Source organism: Telmatherina bonti, assembly GCF_933228915.1.
Source record: "Telmatherina bonti genome assembly, chromosome: 11".
NCBI classification, from domain to species: Eukaryota; Metazoa; Chordata; class Actinopteri; order Atheriniformes; family Telmatherinidae; genus Telmatherina; species Telmatherina bonti.
The window spans coordinates 27,599,103-27,612,945 of record NC_136629.1 but is presented as its reverse complement, the minus strand read 5'-3'; the positions used below and the strand labels follow the sequence as shown (position 1 = coordinate 27,612,945).

General features: G+C 41.6%; 1 protein-coding gene across 2 annotated transcripts in view; it reads right to left on the bottom strand.

Annotated features, from left to right (window-relative positions):
• The window catches only part of zmiz1a (zinc finger, MIZ-type containing 1a), a 78,098-nt gene that overhangs the window by 30,602 nt on the left and 33,653 nt on the right, over nt 1-13,843 (bottom strand). For both annotated transcript variants that reach the window (XM_079249122.1, XM_079249123.1), the window contains exon 3: nt 537-660. In XM_079249122.1, coding sequence (XP_079105248.1) covers nt 537-605 — 69 coding nt within the window. In that variant the 5' untranslated portion in view covers nt 606-660. The remainder of the gene's footprint in view (nt 1-536; nt 661-13,843) is intronic.

The window sequence follows — 13,843 nt, the reverse complement described above, 5'->3', positions numbered from 1 at the left end:
GTGTCATATGGATGTTGGGAGATATAAAGGATCACACCCACATATCATAAACAAATATGTCAACAGCCAGCCAGCTATGAGTTCTGCAGACTATTAATCACAAGCAGAGGCGGTAGCCCAGGGTTATGTCTATCTGTCTGTCTGTGAGGAGTCTCCTGAAAGCTAAGAGTCATGGAAGCATTTAGGAAAAAAACACAATGACGGCTGGCATACGTCAAAAGTCAACAACGTGATGTAAGGAAACACGGGACCAGGAGAGGGAGGGGAGGGAAGAGACAGGAGTAAAGTCTGTTATGCTGCATTGTGGTCTATTCTGGTGTTCGCTGCCAGATTTGCCTCCCTCTGTGACCCTGTGCAACATGATCTGTGCTACTGCAGCAAATGGCCAGAGAAACTGATGCCCTTATAAGGTGCTGAGAGGAGAAAGTAATGTAGGAAAATTCTTCTGCCTTTGCCCCATAGAAGCATTGTTTGCATTGCAGTGAAATAAAGCAAAACAGGACTCCAGAGTCCCTTGATCGGGTCCTTGTACGCACCTGTTTAATGCACTGCAGCCTGTCATTGGTCTGCTGGATGTGCCGGTCCATCGATGGTAACGTGTTCATCTTGATGCCTCTACCGGGACTCCATTAAAAGTTTTTTTTTTTTTTCCTTCTTACTCTGTAAAAGAAATAGAGGACAAGAGATAGATCTGTTAGAACTGTCAGGTCCCTCATGCACATATTTTATAGCCTAAAACAGCATTTTAGCAGCTTGACAAATGTTCAGGCAGGGAAGCCAGGTTGTTTACACACTGACTCACCGAAGAGCTTGATGTGCCTTAAGCACATATTTTTGGCAAATGTGTGAAACTGAGATGCACCACAGCGGTACTGGTAACGGCAAACGGAAATATGATGAAACTGAAAGAAAAGTTTGATGCTTTTTTTTTTTCTTTTTCTTTTGCTGCCAAATAGGGGCAAATCTCACTCGCTGCGATCGAGAAAGGACAACCATTATCGCTGCTCATAAGAATCACAACTCGTATTTAATGTTATCAGTGTGACATACACAATTACCCCATGCCAACTTCTAAGAGAACAGATAAGGTTCAGCTTCACAGCGCTTCTCTCTTTCTGCGCAGTCTTTGTTCAGATTCAGCAGTGAGCCGCAACAGGAACAGTGTCGGCCCCCGTGCTCACTACTCTGACCATCTCAGAGAGACAGATTGAGTCTGGATTAATAGGTATCATGCTGGTCTGCCGGCAAGGGCTCCATCCCTCACCATCCCTCTGTGTTTATCTGCATCAGCATTGGTCCGCCCCACATTCCTCCACACAAAAGGCCAACTGAGGAACCACAGGTGGGGGTGGGGGCAGGGTTCTGGAAAGCTGCTCAATGCTGATAAAGGGTCCCCCAAGATTCCCTGCTGAGAGAAACAGAGCCAAAGAACGAATCTGATGGAAGCACGGAGCTTAGCCGAGGAGTTTTCATGTGTGACACTCAGTCTGGTGTGCTTATCTTCGAAAGAGTACCACATATATGCACAATCTTTGGTTTCTATTTAATACGCACGCGTACTTAAATGGATGTAAACAACAAAAAAAAAAGCCTTGAATTCTTTACTTTGATTAAGCCAAAAGGTAAAACTTCAAAGGACTTTGAAATAAGACTGTATTACTAATCCTTTCAGCTTTACGCATTACCAGAGTAAAAGGAGTGCACTCGCACAGTCGTAAACATCAATGAACACACTGCTCACATGAATAAGAAGGAATTCTGGAGTAAATGTTGCCAAACAATTGACAGCTACTTGTCAGCTGCACTGATCTCTCTCTAAGAGGTCCTTGTAAAACAGCTAGATATGCACACTGCAGGGCACAGAGCCAGGCTAACTTTGGATAGCATGACCATAACTTTGGGTGGCCTAATTCTGATGTGCTGTGATGTCTCACAGCGTCCAGCAGAGGTCTCCCTCTCCTGCTGCTAACCAGCGTGTCTCTTTCAAATACTCTACCTGAGCAAATGGTCCATAGAGAGCTCCTTTAAGCCCTGACAAGTGCTACAAATCCCATTCAGCATCCGGGCAGCTAAACAGAGCGCTAACAGGGCACGCTCCAGCCCAGCACTGGCCGTCTGACCTTGTGGCTATTGATTAACTGTTTCTCCTCTTGCTTCCCTTTCTGCTTGCCCAACACACTGAAGCCAATACTAAGAATAAAAAAGAAAGAGTTTAGAGATAAATGCATCCTCTTCCTTTATTCTGCTGCACTTTTATACACTTCAACATGCACACACCTGAGATAAGAAGTGAGTCCACCTGACAGTGACTGTCCTGACTGGCAGACGCTCCAGCAGCACATCCCTATTCGGTGGAGGGAAAAACAAAAAAAAGCAAAGCAAAATGTGTTGCATAAGAGATGATGCTTCAGTGGAAAAGGAGCAGAACTCCTTCTGTTGCCCCACATCCTAGCCCCTCATTGTTTACTGACAAAATGAAACAAAGCAACCTGACATCTGATCGTAGAAGGGGAAGTTTGCAAAAAATCTCTGCCTTCACTTTTCAGCAAGTTCACTGACAAAAAAAAAAACGCCTTAAAAAAAACCTCAGATGAGTTGCATTTTCATAGGTTTTTACTTTATCTCTCACGCTTATTCAGCTTTCCTTTATCCTTGTTTGAGCATGCACAAACTAAAGGTCTGCTTGATCTTTATTCTCTTCCTAACATCTTAACCAGACACACTCAGCTCTGCTCAACGAAAGGTGCAAAGGAAAGGATTACACATCCAATTATGATGTGCACATTACAACCTCTCTTAAAACAGCAGTGGGAGGATGCTGTTATGAATCAGAGCAGGGTAACAAACCACAAGTAACACTAACATCCAAGGAAGCGGCTGTCTCTATCTCTCTTTCTCAAGTGCACGCGGTTCTTTTTTGTTTCTCTCCCTCGTTCTTTGCTGAGCAAAACAAGCTGAGTGAAGTGGGGCAAGAAATAAGTGCTCTGAAACAAAAGCACAGTAATATGAAAGGCATTGGAGTATGGCAGGAAGGGGGAAATAAGGCCCGGGCTCAGTGAGGAAACGAGACAGAGGGAAACAAAAAGAGGGAGGGCTGAACTTATCTCTTCATTATCAGCAGCGCACACATGCACACGCATTCAGTGTACGATCACTCATAGCGTGAGTGATTTCTCAGTTCACATAAACGGCTAGCACTTTGGCAAGAGCAGCTTCCTTGTGAGCGTGATTAGTCAGTGGAAGTTACAGAATCCAGTAGGGGTGGGAAAATTGAATCGAAAAATTGAAAATCTGGATTTTTTTGCTTCACAATTTTAAAATCGATTTTTTAACAAAAAATCGATTTTTTTTTCAAACAAATAAAAATAATCCAGTATAAAAATGTTGTCATTTTTATTGTTTTTATTGATCCTTTTACTTGTCTTCTGGGGCGTTATAGCAGCAGAATGATGATCTGGCTACTGTATCGGTTTTTTCTAATTGAAATCAAGAAACATTACAAGCAAAAAAATACGTTTTATACATTTATTTTGTTTTTAATCTACAAAAATCAGCAATATCAAAGAGTTGTGAGAATCGCAATTTAAATCGAATCGGCACCCAAAAAAATTGGAATCGAATCGAATCGGGACAAAAGTGTATCGTCACAGCCCTTGAATCCAGATCTATGTACAACATAAAATTTCAGACAGGGCTGGTGATCATGATAGGTCAACTGAGTTGTCACATGACAGCAATATATATATATATATATATATATATATATATATATATATATATATATATATATATATATATATATATATACCATAACGCCAATATAAATGCAAAATTAACTTCTAGTTATTATAACTGCTGTTACAGCAAAATTGAGGCAACCAAGTATCTGAACACAAAAACATATCAAACAATAACTTCACACAGGATGTGTCTACCTGGAATATAAATGTGAAACAATTCAAATACAAAAAGGTCTGATGGGTGAAGTCGGTGCAGAACTATCTGACATTAACCAACACCGTGAGGGTGTGCCATGGAAACACTGAACAAACAGCAACATGTGCCAGAAGAGGAACTGCATCCATCCTGTTTAATGGCATTTCTAAACTGAGACCCAAACCAAACTTCTTCTGGTTTTCCTTAAAGCAAATTATTGATTACATCCGATCTTTTATATGTTTCATGTGCCTACTTACAAGCTTACAGTATCATTTTGTGGGCTTAACAAGATCACATGCTTTAACTAGGGATGGCCTGATCAGGTTTTTTTTGTCCCCAATAACAATTACCAGCTCACACCGAATTTAAATCCAATACTTCCCATTATGATAAAGAAAGCCCCATTTTGTTTGCTAAAGACATTAAATGGAGCACGCTTTGGCGACTATCACCTCCTTCACTTAGAACACAAATGAAACAGTTGCAATATCACAAAACCAATGGGAGATGACCCCATCAAGGGACAATATAAGTGGAAAATGTGTGCTGTCTGGATATTGAATGTCATATAATTACATCAGTGCCCAGCTGCTTTGATATGCTAATAAAGCATGCACTTTTGCATTTCCATGTTAGGGAGTGAAGTGCACTCAGAAATCCCAGTACTAATAAATTAAAAACACCTTTATCAAGACTCCAACCTAAAACTTGATATGGGATTGGGGAGTTTCTAGCTCTTGCTCATTTTTTTTCTCCTACTATACACTAATGCAGAATGTCTCCCCACCTTCTGTGTACAATGCTCCTGTCTCTTTAAGATCCCTTTCATGAAAGGCCCAGTTTGCTCCAACTAGTCAGCTGGTTGGTCAAACATTAAGAGCCAGGGACAACAGTTCATTCTTTGTCAGACATGAACCAAACTAGCCAATAGGCAGACATCACATAAAGCTTCAACACAGTGATGCAAAAAAAAAAAAACAACTTCTTAATAGAGAACAATGTGGTGTTACTAATAATGTTGAAGGCCTTTCTGGGGGATTTAATAATTAGGCAGTGAAATAGATGGTTTAGTCAATCAGCAAAATGTTGTAATTGTATAAATGCAAAATAAAATCTTGACTACTTTTTGTAGTTTGTTCTTAATCAAAAATTAATACTAATATATGTTTTGAGATTTGTCAAGAGATGAACTGAGAAGAGCCACAGAAGTACAGTGTGACCCTGAAAGGTATCAAATCAGCCATATTAACAACTACATATCCTGCAGCCACATGTGAACCTTATATTTCAAGGTTAACATAGTGCAGATGTTTTGTTGAACAAGTTGATTACATTTTTAGAGTTGCAGTTTGAATGTGCTTCAAAGGGTCTTAAGTTAGAAAGGACATTGCATATATAAGCGGTTTTTAGCTCATAATGATGGATTTTTACACAAAAAAGTTAAATAAAGAGTCCTAAGTGGTGCTTTAATGATCTGTCTACTAAAGAACCAGCTATATTCTGTATTAGATGTAAAGGACATTATGGAACAATATGAAATAGCAATTGCTGTGAAGTTTGGCCAGAGATCAATTTCATTATGAAAAGGAGGAGAACCATCACTCCTGCTCTCTAGACACAGTGGGAAATGCTCACTCCTCTTCATCATCGGTTATGTGGTCGCGGATTTTCATTCCCCCAACCTCTACTGTGTGAGCTTTTGCTCTCCTCTCCTATAGCCCTCAGACATCATTAGAGCCACCCAGCATGCAGCTTCCCTTACAACACCTTCCATTTTCTCTTCTATCATTTTCTTCTCATATCTCAACCCTCCTGCCACTCTTCCTCCCTCCCTTTCACCTTCCCCCCTCCTCCTTCCTGGGGCCCCGTGTGGGAGCTGCCATAACAGGAGGTGGAATGGATTCATTTGCTCTAATGTGGTTTGGGCTGCAGCGTGGCACGGCACAGAGTGACACTTTATCCCAGCGCACAGAGCTTCTCTCCCTCACTGTCTGCAGTTCATGTGTTTTCAAACAGGCCAATCAAGACCACTCAGCTGTGCTGGCCTCTATCTCCCTCCCACATTCGCTGCACTCAGTATGTCTGCAAAAAGCCACCAACCATCTCTCACACACATGATTATCTCTAATGGCAAACTCCCATAGCCATCTCCTCTGCCTTTATTTCCCCCAGTCCACTCCACTCTTGTCTTCAGCTACCAATCCTTCGTTCTCTCTAAACCCACTTCCGCCATCGTATCTGAGTCTTTTTGCCTTGTTTCTACTTATTTTGTAGACTCTGCTAATCCTCCCCTCCACTAATCTCTCCCACTCTCCTTTTTCCTCTCAGAGAGCCAACTATTAGTCATATTGCTCCCTCAGGGCTTTATAAAACTCAACCCTCTGTACACCATCTCAAACAACAGCTTCTATAAAAAATAAAAAAAAAAGTGAAATGACTTGTCTCAGGGGTAAAAGAAAGACAAAACAAAATAATAATTCAAAATAATAATAATAATAATAATTAAAGCCGCAAGCGGCATCCATCGGGCCCTCGCCTCATGCCGAACCCTCCACCCGAACTCGCCACAAAGCTTCCGGGTGGATGTTAAGTAAAAGGCACGAATCCAAAACTAGTTTGTTAAAAAACAATGCACATACAGTGCTAAATGGGCGTAAACGCCAAGATGGCGGACACCCTGTTGCCATGGTAACAGGTGGTCAATGCACTTTTTTACTCGCCTTGGGTTGTTACACATGTGTGCCGAATTTCGTAGCCATAGGTGAAAGTAGACGATGGGGCTCCTGAGGGCCACTACCAAAAAGTGCCCCCCCCCACAATACATTCTATAATGTGTTAAGGACCTACCAAATATGAATAGTTAAAGTTTTGGTGCACATCGCATGAATTTGTGCAAAGATATAAGCAAGCCGTGTTTCATGGCGAGAAGGTTTTTTTCCAAGATGGCGGACACTCCAGTGCCATGGTAACAGGTGCTTAATATAGTTTTTTGCTTGTCTAGGGTTGATACACATGTGTGCCGAATTTCGTAGCCCTAGCTCAAAGTAGACAATCGGGCCTCTAGGGGCCCCCCCCAAAATGTGCCCCCCCCCACAATACATATTACAATGCGTTAAGGACCCTCTAAATATGAATTATTGGAATTTTGGTTCCGATCGGATTCATTTCTGCAGAGATATAAGCAAACCGTGTTTCATGGCGAGAACGCTTTTTTCCATGGGTTGCCACGGTAACACGCTTTCTCCTATCAGAAAGATTTGAATAACTTTTGGTCCCCATCTTGTCACAAAGCTCGATGGCGAATGTGGAGCCAATAGCCTGAATCGCCTCAGACTAGTTCGTTCAAATACGATGTGCTTAAAGTGATAAAAAGGGCATAAACGGCAAGATGGCGGACACCCCGTTGCCATGGTAACAGGTTCTCAATAGAGTTTTTTGCTCGTCTTGGTTACTTATACATGTGTACCGAATTTCGTAGCCATAGGTCAAAGTAGACTATCGGGCCCCTAGGGGCCCCCCCCAAAATGCGCCCCCCCCCCCACAATACATATTACAATGCGTGAAGGACCTACCAAACATGAATTATTTCAATTTTGGTTCCGATCGGATGTATTTCTGCGAAGATATGAGTGAACCGTGTTTCATGGCGAGAACGCTTTTTTCCATGGGTTGCCACGGTAACACGCTTTCTCCTATCAAAAAGATTTGAATAACTTTTGCTCCCCATCTTGTCACAAAGCTCCATGGCGAATGTGGAGCCAATAGCATGAATCCCCTCAGACTAGTTCGTTCAAATGCGACGCGCCCAAATTGACAAAAACGGGCAAAAAAATGGCCGCAAACGCCAAGATGGCGGACAACCCGTTGCCATGACAACAGGTCTACGATTGACTTTTTTGGTCGTTTTATGGTGGTAGACATGTGTACCGAATTTCGTAGCCCTACGTTAAACTAAAAATTTTTTGCCCCATTCTAGAGGCCATTTTTGGCGTTTCTAGGGGGCGCCGTCGAGGCATTTTTGCATTGGCGTGCATACAAACGCCAAATTATCGAAATTTTCACCGGACGTGAGGTGTGTGCCAAGTTTCGCAACTTTTCACGGTGCCTAAGGGGGTCAAAATTGAGTGAGTTGTGCTTAAAATAATAATAAACATTACAATAACAATAGGGCCCTGCCATACTTCGTATGGCTCGGACCCTAATAATAATAATCCACTAAATATCGTTGTTTGTTTATCTGCTGTTTTAATGTGACAACCACAGGAGCACCGGGCAGCTATGTGACACCCAACACTGCAATGCAAACAGCTGTGATGTGGTGATATGTGAGCTGCTCTGTTACTGTCTATAAATATGGGGCCTTAGTTGGGGAGCATTGCAGGTATGCGCCACGAGATACCCCCGGGAACAGGCGATTATCTTACCAGTCAATGTGTTAGATCAGAAAAGTGCTTTCTCCATCAGGTCTTCATTTAAATGGGAATTCAACAAGACTTAAGTAGCATATTTTGAAGTTAATTAGGTAACCTAACCACAACCAGTGGCAAGAATGGAAAGTCAGCTGGCTTGTTGAGTCACCGTTTCTTGCTTAAGTTATACAGCTCCTTGTTTAAAAGGAATAAATCAGAGAGTTTGCCACATCTGCTGCTGCGTTCCAGCAACCTCAGCCACGACGGGCTGAATATGCTCCTCGAGAAGCAAATGGTAGAAAATTTTAGCCCGTGTTTAAAAAGCATTAACATCAATTTTTCACAGAGGAACATTTGCCGGAGAGTGAAAGAGTTTCTTTATTGGACAGTGGTTGCAAAAAATATCACCAGAGAAAAATATGCCCACTGACAAATTGCTCTCTAGTCAGGACTCTAAAACTGATGAAAATTCAGAGCAAAGAGAGTTGCACTTAAGAAATATTAAAAACTGGACAAATGCTTGGACCATTACAGCCTCTAGAAGCACCTTTTAATATTTCTGTGTTGGGAATAGATTAGATAACTAATTGAATATGAAATATGCTTTTCTGCATATAATTATTACCCTCAGCAACACAGGGATCATGAGCTCCTCACTGTGTGACTTTTCTCCCACAGTAGACCTGTTTTCACTCCAAAGGCTCGGATAAATCTTCCACTGACAGCTTCTAAATTAGCATATAAAAATTAGTGACTTGTTGGTCAAAACTTTGGGTATTTAGCAGCTAATAACTTGAATCATACAAGAGATGGTTAATATTGTATTTACACTAATCCTGCCAGCCAGACAACGTATATATGATGCTTGTGTTTCTGCATCATTGCTAGATGTATGAGTAAAGAAAGTCTTTACACCTTGAGGTTGCAGGTTAAGCTCTAAAACATTCATGTTACAGAACTGACTTCCCACAATCCAGTTCTAGTTTGGGATCTTTGAGCAGTCTCATGTAGGTGACCAAATTTATGTTTATTGTCTTGTGTGAACTAACAAGGAGGGGGCCATCCATCTAAGCATGAGTTACAAAATCAGGTCATCCATGAGCAGGACGGAGCTTGAACATCACATGATGAATGAATGAACTCCTTATTCCACAGTGTTCCAGTTGCTGAGGACTATAAATACCAGCTGGGGAAGATTGTATGTCCTGGCTGCCACATACGATTTTCCGCTGTCACGAAAGGCAAGATTCTACCACTCGTGATGTACAAGATGTGTGTGTGTGTGTGTGTGTGTGAGCTGAAAAAAACAGGACCAGTGTGTGCATCCTTTAGCACTTCACTTCAGGTCTTCAGAGGACAGAGTACATAAACCTCATAAGGTTTATTAAGTGGAAACACAGTGTTTTTGAGAACATGAAAAGATGACAGCGTATCAGAGAGGATGAGAACAGCGTGATTGACAGTAGAGTCTGACAGGCTTGTGTAAAGCTAACCTTATGGGCCTGACTCCAGCAGAGCTGTTAGCTCACACACCGCCCCCTGTGGCTGCTGAATGGGTAAACTGACAAATTCCATGTCCTTCGGTTTCAGCACTGACAAACTGCTGACCCACATGCAATTAAACAACATCCACCAGGGGCGAGTGTTACACATCGATGTACTGTAACATATGAACGTACATGGGATTGTCTATGAGAGAAGAGAGCGATGAAGTGTGTGCAGCAAAGAGAAACAGAAAGACAGGGGCAGAGAGTCAGACTTACAAAGAATGAGTGCGATTCAATCTGCTCACTAAGCCATGAAATGGTATTGGTGTCATTAGGGAGAGCAAAAATATATCTATGCCAGCCTGCCCTCCACTACCCTTGTCTTGACACTAAAAGCACAATCCTTTAAAAAAAAAAAAAAAAAAAAAAAAAAAAGCAACTTGCCCAACCTTTTCACACTTGGCTGAACAAAATGCAGCAGCTCCTCTATTTCTCCCTGATATCTTTTATTTGACAAATCCAATTAAGCATAAAAAGCTGCTTTTATTCATTTCAAATTAGAAATCATGGTGAAACAAAAAAAAGTCTGGAATAACACACGAAAGTACAAAAACATTCCACTTCTTCAAAGGCTTGTAACAAAAAGGGATTTTAGAAGACTAAGCGGGGACTTTTTATGTCTAAATTACAACTATTTTAGTTTGAAAGGTTATGAAAACAATCATCGGCAAACTGATACATGGTATGCTGAAGCAGATAAATGAAATGGACAAAACTTAGTGGATGTTTCAAGATTTGACGACTGAGAAAAAAAAAAAAAGGACTAAAGGATCAGAAATAAATAATCAAAACAGACAATCCAGCAACTATTCTGACATTTATCAGTCAATAAAACCATTCCGCAGCGCTTCATAAGCTCACAAATAGATTTGTTTACTTGTTTAGAGTTGGAGCTTCAAACAGGGGCAGCATTCAACATCAGTCATTTCTCATCTATCCTGAAAAAAATGTTTCAAGTCAAGCCAACAATACCTGAACTTAGACAGGTCAGCTGTCAGTATAAGCAGTATAAGGCATCAAACAGTTGACTGAAGACAGAATTAAAATTGCAAATGAGGCAGGCATTGATGTGTTGTCATATGGACATAATATTTACTCTGATCTGACTATCAAATATAAAATCATCATCACTGTATCACCATCAAACAGGAAAATCCTCTCAAGAGGCTGCATGGAAGAATGTCAATGTCCACATCAGATGGGTGTGACTTTTTGCACTCACAAAGAGAAAAGGATTGAGGATATGTAACCATGGCTACGCGTATTCTCCAAAAAGCTTATAATGTGTTGTCTTAATCAATGTTGCTATGGGCAGATCAAATGTTGACGGGTTGAGATGAAGCTTGGCATGCCATGTTTCAACACAGACTGGAAAAAGCCAGCAAAAAATGCTAAAAAGTTAAACAAAAGCCTGGGTGCTAAATGCAGATAGTAGATGGGACCGACCTGTATGATATAAAATGTTGTTGATATGTTTAAAATCACAGCCTCCTTTTCACCATCCTTTATGTTAAAAAAGACAAAAGCAAAAGCAGACATAAGCATATATATGCGCCCCACATCGTGTCTAACATCTGCAACCTTCACCTTGTTTTCTGCTTATTTCCAGCAGTGAGAACATGCCTAACACAGATGATCACCTGCTGTCGCGTACACGTGTCCACAATCAATTGCAGATAATTGCCAGACCTGCTTCTGTTGACGTCGTCCAGAATAAAAGTGCGACAAAGGATCAAGCTGTTCAATGTTTACCTGAAGAAAATACAGAACAACACTTGAAGTTTACATAGAATATTTCACTTGTTCAAAGACACCAAGTCTCTTTTTTGATGTTTTAGACTGCCGTACATCCAATGCAAGAACAGTCAGTATAACCAGTCATGCAACAGACACAAACAAATAATAATCTCAAGCTTTGGGTACAAGTGAAATGCTTTGGCAGTGGATTTTTTTTTTTTACAGAAACAGCTAAATAACCTTTCTGAGCGAGTATATTGGAGAATGCTGCACTTTTTCCACTTGTTCTATTGAGTTTTTGTTCACCGCTGTGTGAGAGTAAGAGTATGAGTCGCAAAGCAGACAAAACACGCGCTTGCTGTGAAAACGAAACAGCCTAATGGTGTACACAGAGCACTGGTTCCATTCACTGAGGGAACAATTCATCAGGTATTATCTGGCACAGCGAGCGCAAAAAAAAAAAAAAAAAAAAAAAAAAAAACCAGCACTGAAAGGCTAATGTGCTTCTCTGCAGCTTTTACAAAACATTCTACAAAGCACTTCACTAATGTGTAAGTGTTTATTTGTGATCTCAAGTCCATTCTATCAGCTGATCTTCACGCATGCGTGTGTGCGTGATATGCTGCGGTGATGTTTGACATAGCAGCCGAACATAGCCTTCAATGTGCACGACTTGGGAAACTGAAGGTGTGTACAGGAAGTGCAGGAAGACCAGACAAACAAATATGTGGGAGGACGATGGGAGACAGACAGAGTCACACAACGCATCACATATTGCGAGAGGTGGGGTGAGACCAGGAGAGAGAGAGAGAGAGAGAGAAGGGGGGGAAACAGTAGCAGAGCAGGAGGGAGATGGCGAGAGGTCATCCTTGGGTAATTTGTTTTGGTCCTCTCAGAGCGCAGACACACAGAGAGCAGGTAAACCAATTACAGTGTGACATGAATCACTAAGACCTACAGGCAGCCACACAGCTGGCTGGCCAGTCAGTCAGTCAGTCAGCCAGGCAGAACATAGCAGCAGGCTGTCTTTCCCCCTAAGTGCTGGTCAATCACAAGCCACAGCCTTCGTCCGTCCTTTGACCACGGCTGCGAGCCTGGAGGGAATTGATGAGAGAAAAACAAAACAAAACATAATGCCCCCATGCACCGAAAGACCCCGTGAAGCTCTGATGGCTTTTTATCGTTTATCTTCAGCAGACCTGGATGTTTTTCTGAAGACGCCCCGCCTTGACTGGCAGCTGGGAAACATCTTTGACTAACGCTGAAAAAAATGCAATAGTCTGCAAATAACTGTGGAGGTCCATTTAAAATAAAAGGTCTTTAATGGTTTCATCTCCACAACATTAAGATAATCTGTCAGCATCTTGGTTTCTCCTTTTCATCCCATCTCTAAACCACAAGTAATAATGGTAATGATAGAACTGCTTTAGAGAGACTCAAGGTTGGATGTCAAATCCTAATGGATGTTAAAGCCAAGCTAAACACTCCATGGGGCAAGCATTTACACGACAAAGACTTAAGCAATTACTTGAATTTTCTTAATCGCCTGATGGCTGCCATAATGATGTTGTGTCAGGCCTCAGTCATATCAGTGCCACTGGCGATACATAAGAAACGCAGGAAGCAACTTAAATAAACAATCATCTGGTTTTCTTTCTTTGTGACAACAACCCTAATCCTCCAGTTGATGCTAAACTGACAGGAGCGCCGTGAAAATCCACACGGTGTTCAGAAAAGGAAGTGAATGAAGAGGGATTGGATTGGATTAGAAACCGCCTTGGCACTTGGTTTTATTTGATGTGTCCTCGGTGCGCGGTGTAGATTCAGAGGGGGTAAATATTTGATGAAGGGCGTTGGTGTTGGGCCTGCTGCCACCAGTGGCTGTTCTTAGGGAGCATATAATAAAGCCAGCAGCAGGTAGGTAGTCAACAACCACTGTGGCTGAGCAGCTCCCTCATTGTGTTTACCAAAAATACCCAGTGATCTAATGTTATCTCAGTGGGTAAAGATAGTGCTTCCCCTGACTCTACATCGGTGTGCACTCTGATGCATCTGCAGACACAAACACCATCTTAAATCTACTATCTTGATGCCCCTTAAAATTAATTAGGACCACTGAACTGCTCTCCAAGAGCCACTAAAGAACCATGTGCACTGTCTGCTTCCTCTATGAACAAAACAAACAAATAAAGAAAGCATAACAGAAAAAAA